Source organism: Echinops telfairi, unplaced genomic scaffold (genome assembly GCF_000313985.2).
Source record: "Echinops telfairi isolate 266 unplaced genomic scaffold, ASM31398v2 ScPeMD7_5;HRSCAF=22, whole genome shotgun sequence".
Taxonomy (NCBI): Eukaryota; Metazoa; Chordata; class Mammalia; order Afrosoricida; family Tenrecidae; genus Echinops; species Echinops telfairi.
Window position 1 is genome coordinate 30,782,731 of NW_022103901.1, and position 6,805 is coordinate 30,789,535.

At 59.2% G+C, this 6,805-nt stretch overlaps 1 protein-coding gene across 1 annotated transcript in view; it reads left to right on the plus strand.

Annotated features, from left to right (window-relative positions):
- Positions 1-3,446: 3,446 nt before the first annotated feature.
- Positions 3,447-6,805, plus strand: part of MLST8 (MTOR associated protein, LST8 homolog) — a 3,914-nt gene continuing 555 nt past the window's right edge. The window contains exons 1-8 of the mRNA XM_045285988.1: positions 3,447-3,538; positions 4,431-4,613; positions 4,741-4,792; positions 4,875-5,037; positions 5,729-5,804; positions 5,896-6,048; positions 6,409-6,533; positions 6,625-6,788. Coding sequence (XP_045141923.1) covers positions 4,485-4,613; positions 4,741-4,792; positions 4,875-5,037; positions 5,729-5,804; positions 5,896-6,048; positions 6,409-6,533; positions 6,625-6,788 — 862 coding nt within the window. The 5' untranslated portion in view covers positions 3,447-3,538; positions 4,431-4,484. The remainder of the gene's footprint in view (positions 3,539-4,430; positions 4,614-4,740; positions 4,793-4,874; positions 5,038-5,728; positions 5,805-5,895; positions 6,049-6,408; positions 6,534-6,624; positions 6,789-6,805) is intronic.

The following is a 6,805-nucleotide window of genomic DNA, read 5'->3' on the forward strand; positions in this document are numbered from 1 at the left end:
TGATCACAGGAGCGGTTGTGGACGTAGCAACCCCGTGTGTGTGCGCAAAACCAGTGAGGTTTGCAAGGCCGTCAGAGTCCCATCCCAAAGGAGCTCAACATGCTGGTCTTCCAAGGCACCCCTGCCTGGCGTTCGACCCACCAAGCTTTGACTGTTGCCTAGCGCTTAGCTCTCTGCGTCAGCCAGAGAACCCTGTTGTCGGGAGCTATTGAGTCAGCCCCGACTCCTAGTGACCCAATCGGAACACCCCCCTTCTTCTCCTGTGCCATTCTCACCATTGGTCTTAAGTCTGAGCCCAGGGGCTCCTGGGGGTGCCGTACACCAAAACAACCCTGCTGCCCCTGTGTCAGTTCATCTCAGGGCCACCATGTGGGATGGAGCACACTGGCCTGGAGGACTTCTATTGCTGACTTTTACACACAGACGGAAGGGCTGAAAGCCCCCCAAAGTCCACCTTTTGGTGAGCAGCCAGGCGCTGACCCACTGCACCCCTGGTGGTCTTTGGTATTGCCATATGACCTAGCGATACAACTGCAGACAGCCCATTCGACCGGGCGGTGGGCTTTCAAAGAAAAATGTGTGTAAGAAGATGTGTCGCAGCAGGAGACACAACAGCCAAGTGTCCTGCCCCCCTGGGGGGGGGGCAAATGGACACACACAACAGAGCATTACTCAGCCATCCAGAGAAATGAAGTTCAGACTCATGCTACAACCTGGTGGGACCTTGACACCAGATGGAGCTCAAGCCTCCAGACACAAGAGACCACGTTATAGATGTGTGTTGGGCTGGGCTGTGTAGAGAAACAAACCAGGAACCCTCATACGTGTAAGAAAGAACTTCTGATCAAGAAGGCGAAGGCGGTCCAGCCCAGTTCAGCCCAAGTCTGCATGCTACCCGAATCTTCCTGGGACTCACGGAGCTGCAGGCTGATGAGGCAGAGCCAGGAAGCAGGGAGATCACGGGCCAGTGGATGGAGAGTCACATGGACCCAAGGTCCCTGGGAACATGGCAGAACGCCAACAGCCCACAGGGGGTCACTCCTGGAGGCAGAAACAGAATCCCAGCAAGCATGGAGGGCCAAGGGCCCGAGAGAAGTTCTCCGTCATTAAAAGGGCACCCCCCACCCCAAGGAGGCATCACAGGCTATCTGACTGACAGCTTGGACTCCACCCTACCTCCACATTCTCTCTCTCACTGCCATCCAGGGGATCTGGACTCCTCAGGACTCCATAGAACAGAGTAGGACTTCCACTGTGGTTTGCCAAGACTGCTGGTCTTTACAGGAGCAGACAGCCTCCTCTTTCTCCCTTAGAGTGGCTGGTCCGTTCAAACTGCTGACCTGTGGCTAACAACCTAATGTATAACCAGCTGTGTGTCACCACGGCTCCTTAGTGATCGTCGGGGTTGAGGGCTGGGGAAGTGAGGCCAGCGTTTCCAGGTGGGTTTCCTATTGAGGGGGGTTGCGGATTTGGAACTAGATGGAGGCGGTTGTGAACAGCACTGTGGAGGTACTCAATGCCACAGAAAGAGGTCTGTCTGGTGTTGCCTGTTTGGCCTCCAGCATGGGACAAGCCCTTGAAGTACCTCCAGAAACCGGGCCACTCAGGATGGCAGAGGGATGGTTTAAGAGGAAGGAGTGGGGTAGGGGATCAGAGATAGAAATTAATTCATCTGGCCAGAGCTCGGGCCAATGGTGAGCAGAGACACTAAAAGATGCTAAGTCATCAGGGGCCACCCTACCAGGCCCAGGGAAGATGCGTGGAAGACAGAAGGCTGGAGACGGCAGGTGGGTGGGGGAGGAAGACCAGATAGGAGATTGTTACAGGCCGGTGGGTGGGGGTGGAGGCTGGAGCAGAGGCAGGCATGGGGCCAAAGAGAACTGAGGGAGGCCTGAGTGCCACCGTGGAGAATGAAAGGTGAGGGAGGGGAAGCTGGAGGGATGCACCTAGCGGTAGTCACAGGGAGAACAGTGTGGGGTAGGACATGGTGATCTGTGTTGGCATGGAAGGGGAGGTGTCAGAGAGGTACTACAGTGACAATGCCCACCACCACAGGCAGGACAGACCTGAGGTTTGGGAAGCCACAAGTCACCTCACCTGGCCTTGGCAGGGCAATGGGATTGGAAGCCCCAGGGTCGTGTGCAGAGAGAATTCTCAGGGGTGGGCAATCAAGAGGCTATGAGGGGACAGGAAGAGGGAACAGAATCCCCCAACTTGAGAGCTTTCTAGAGGAGAAGGGCTGGCCATCCCGTGACCAGGTGTGAAGCAGCAGACAGCATGGTTGATCACTGGTGGACTTGGCAAAGGAGACAGACAGCAACCTTGAGCGCATTATCTGGAGAGCCGAGGAGAAGCACCCCTTTGCAGGGGCTGGAGGGGAAAACCAGGAGGGAGGGCAGTGGGGGTGAGCTTGGGTTGTTCCACGATGTCCAGGAACTGTGGTAGTGTGTGGTTAAAGCGCTCGACTTTGAACCCCGCGGTCGGCTGTCTGATTCAGTAAAGATCTACAGCCTTGGGAAGCTGTTAAAGTCGTTGTGCTCTGTCCTAGAGGGTCTTCCAGATGAGCTGGAATGGACTTGCTGGCCCCTAACAACAAGAAAGGCCCAGGGGGAGGACAGGAAGGAGGTGAACTGTATGGGAAGGAAGGTTCTAGGAACTGTGCGAGGGTTGGCACCCAGCGCCTGGGCGGGCGGGCGGAGGACTCGGCCTTGGTCCAGCGCCGGCCGGAAGGAAAGGGAGGGTGTAGCTGCATTGGGACTTGTGTTGGGAAGAACCCGTGGGGGGGAACCGTGTCAAGGGCTCTTGTTTTTTCTGTGAAGGAGGGTGAGGGTGGGGGTGGGGAAGGCTGGGTTGGAGAAGGAAGTTTGCCGTTGTTTCCAGATTGAAAGAGTTCCTGAGCTGAGCGCTCCCCCGCCCCTCAGCAGAGACGGTTCCGAAGCAGGCTGCCAGCCCACTCCTCCAGGGCGATTCTGGGTGGGTTCACCAGGCCCACCTTTAGCAGCTGAGGCCTTGACCGTTCGTGCCACCCAAGGGCTGCAGGTGTCCCAGGTAGAGCAAATTAACGAAAATAAGACTGCCCACTTAAAAGCAACGATATTTTAAAAATAAGTAAGCCTGTGTTATATTTGAGATATACCTGTACTAAAACATTATTCCTAGCGTACGCGAGACGAACTTTCCCCTATAATTTTTCTGGCAACCCTAACCTTAGGTGAGGGTATTGCGGGTGGGGCAGGTCGTGCGGACAACTCAACCCAGCCGTGGGGTCCAGGCCTGGAAAACGGGCTGTCGTCTCAGAGGGACTGGGAGCCGGGAGAATGCTGGGGGGGCGTGGGGGTCGGGGAATGGTCTCCGCTGCCAGAATAAGGCGTGTGAAGCCCGCCGCTTTAGCACGTTAGCCTCGCCCCACCCACCCCTAACTCGGGCCCCATGGTCTCGCCCTGAAGGCCCATCGATAGTTCTGCGTTCGGCCTCGATCGAGTGGCTCCGGCTCCTCTCGCCGTCCTGAGTCTCGGCGGATGGTGGAAGCGCATGTAAGGTACAGAGGCCGCGGGACCAGGGTCGGGAAGTGGCTGCCGGGTGGCCGGGAGAGCGCGGCTGAGGGCAGCCGGCCCAACTGGACGCAGCTAGGGCGGCTGGCGGAGGACAGGCGAGCTCAAGGGTCCAGCCAGAGGGCCCCCCACCCCTCCCATCAGGTCCCGCCGTCGGCCCCGTGCGCACGCGCAGCCGCAGCTCTGGGCTCCCCTCCCCGGCGGGCCCGCGCAGGCGCAGCTCAACCCTGCGGCAGAAGGGCGCCCCGGCCGTGACTGCCCCCTGCCGGCCGCGCGTGGGGTGACGTCTCCGCGGGGCGCGAGGCGGGAGCGGCGCCCGGGATCTGCGCTTCAGGCTGCCACTCTGGTTCTGGAACTTCTCTGGATCGGTTTTCTTTTCTCCAAAAAGGAGGAGAATGGGACCCTTGGTGGTGCGGTGGGCTAAGCGCCTGGGGCTGCTCACCGGATGGCGGCGGTTCGAACCCGCCAGTCCCTTGCTCCGCGAGAGAAAAACAGATAGGCTGTTTCTGTGGATGGGCAGCCTCGGAAACGCGAGCAGTTTTACAGGGTCGCTGCGAATCGGAATCCACTCTGCACTCCACAGGGTACACAGCAGGGGTATTTAGATGACAAATGTTAAAGGCCCAATCCCACCCAAATAAAACCATTGATTCAGAGTGACCATGTAGCACCGACTAGGATTGTCCCAGAGGGCTTCCCGTCCTTAAATCTCTAAAGAGGCCGGCCGACTGCTTAGACCGGAAGAGTGGCTGGCGGGTTTGAACTGCGGACCTTGGGGTTAGCAGCCGACCCCCTTAATCACCGGGCTGCTGAATGTACTTATTACCTTGAGGGGGGTTCCTTCAAACCCTCCACCTGCTCTCTTCCCGCCCGCCCCAGATGCTTTGACCTTTGTTTGGCCCCGCTGTGCAGCCCTATCCGGCAGCTGCCATCATGAACACCTCCCCAGGCACAGTGGGCAGTGACCCAGTCATCTTGGCCACCGCCGGCTATGACCACACCGTGCGGTTCTGGCAGGCCCACAGCGGGATCTGCACACGGACTGTGCAGCATCAGGACTCCGTATCCTGCACCCTGGGGACTTCGGGGCACAGGGACAGGGCCTGGGGTGGGTGGGAACTCTCAGCCCACAGAGGGAGGGCAGGCTCCGGGGCCCCGCCCACCTGTTGAGTTCCTTGACTGCAGCTAGCAGGTGAACGCGCTGGAGATCACGCCGGACCGTAGCATGATCGCAGCTGCAGGTACCACTGCTAAGCTCCTGTCCCCCCAGCCCGCTTGGTGGGCCTGGGTACTGCCAAGCTCACAGTCGGCCTATGCCCCCAGGCTACCAGCACATCCGCATGTACGACCTCAACTCCAACAACCCCAACCCCATCATCAGCTACGATGGTGTTAACAAGAACATTGCCTCAGTGGGCTTCCACGAGGATGGCCGCTGGATGTACACCGGTGGCGAGGACTGTACGGCCAGGATCTGGGACCTCAGGTGGGTGGGGTGCCCAGGGCTGTCTCAGGACACGTTCCCTCCAAGTTGAGACTGTGGTGGGAGGGTTTGGGGGAGACTTCATTAAGGGTGCAGCCAGACAAAAACACAAGGCTGGCCTCAGCCTGGCCCCTCAAGGAGCTCTGGAGAGGGATTCCAGCCCCCAGCTGGCTCTGCCTGGAGGCCTTTTATGCCCCCAGGGGGAGCAGACTCCCATAGCAGGAAGTTTCTGTGGCAATTGACTCAATTTGGGATTCCGTGTGATCCTCTTGGACAGAGTAGAACTGCCCCAGAGGGATCCCAAGGCTCTAAGTCTTTTGGGAAGTCGGCCCCTTGCCAAAAGTTCTCCCCCACAGAGCGGCTAGTGGGTGCAAGTCGCTGGCCATTTGGTCATCAGCAGGGCACTATACCCTCACACCAGAAGGGCTTGTGAACGTTTATAACCGAGCAAAATCCAAACCCACTGCCATCGAGTCGATTCCAACTCATCGCCACCCATTCTAGGGTGGTGAGACGTAAGGGCTTCTGAGACTCAAGTCTTAAGTCCATACAGGAGCAGGCAGACTCGTTCTTCTCCCCTTGGAACAACTGGGTTGAAGCCCTGCCTGACCCTCTGGGGCACAGGTGCTGCCATCAGTAACTTAAATCAAAGGCAGCACCCAGGCCGTCGGCGTCAGCCCCCTCCCTCCCTCAGGTCCCGGAACTTGCAGTGCCAGAGGATCTTCCAGGTGAACGCGCCCATCAACTGTGTCTGCCTGCACCCCAACCAGGTGAGGGGCCGGGTGGAGTCAGGCATCTGGGAGCTGGGAAGGGTGGGTGTCTGGGCCCATCTTACCAGCCCCTCCTCCCCCTGAAACCCAGGCGGAGCTCATCGTCGGGGACCAGAGCGGGGCCATCCACATCTGGGACTTGAAGACAGACCACAATGAGCAGCTGATTCCTGAGCCTGAGGTCTCCGTCATGTCCACCCACATCGACCCCGACGCCAGCTACATGGCGGCTGTCAATAGCACCGTGAGTGGGAGCAGCTGCAACCTCGCACACACCTCCCGCCTGGGGCTCTGACACCCCTCTTCCTCCCACATCTTCCCAGCAAGCAGACAGCGCCACTCCCTGGTGCTTCCTGGTTCTCATCATCCATGCACCGCACCTGGGTGCCTGGTCGCACTTCTCCCTGCCTGAACGCACCTCCATAGCCCCACCTGGACCTGGCTGCAGCCCCGACAGTTACACCCTGCTCCCTGACTCAGGCCTTTCCTGTCCTTGGCCCTTGTTTGTTCTGGGCGGGCAGGTAGGCAGCTGAATAGGACCTGACTCTTTTCCTGCCCTGGGTCACCGCTACCCTGATCCCCAGACTGCGCCCCTGCCCCACAGGGAAACTGCTACGTGTGGAACCTTACGGGAGGCATTGGGGACGAGGTGACGCAGCTCATACCCAAGACCAAGATTCCGGCACACACGCGCTATGCCCTGCAGTGCCGCTTCAGCCCTGACTCCACGTGCGTTCTGTCCTCAGGCGGGTGGGGGGTGCTGCTGGGTGGGGGGCTGCAGGGTGACCGCCCCCTCACCAGCCCCCCCCACGCCCCCCAGATTGCTGGCTACCTGCTCGGCTGACCAGACGTGCAAGATCTGGAGGACCTCAAACTTCTCTCTGATGACGGAGCTGAGCATCAAGAGCAGTAACCCCGGGGAGTCTTCTCGTGGCTGGATGTGGGGTTGCTCCTTCTCAGGAGACTCCCAGTACATTGTCACTGGTGAGTCCACCGCCCGC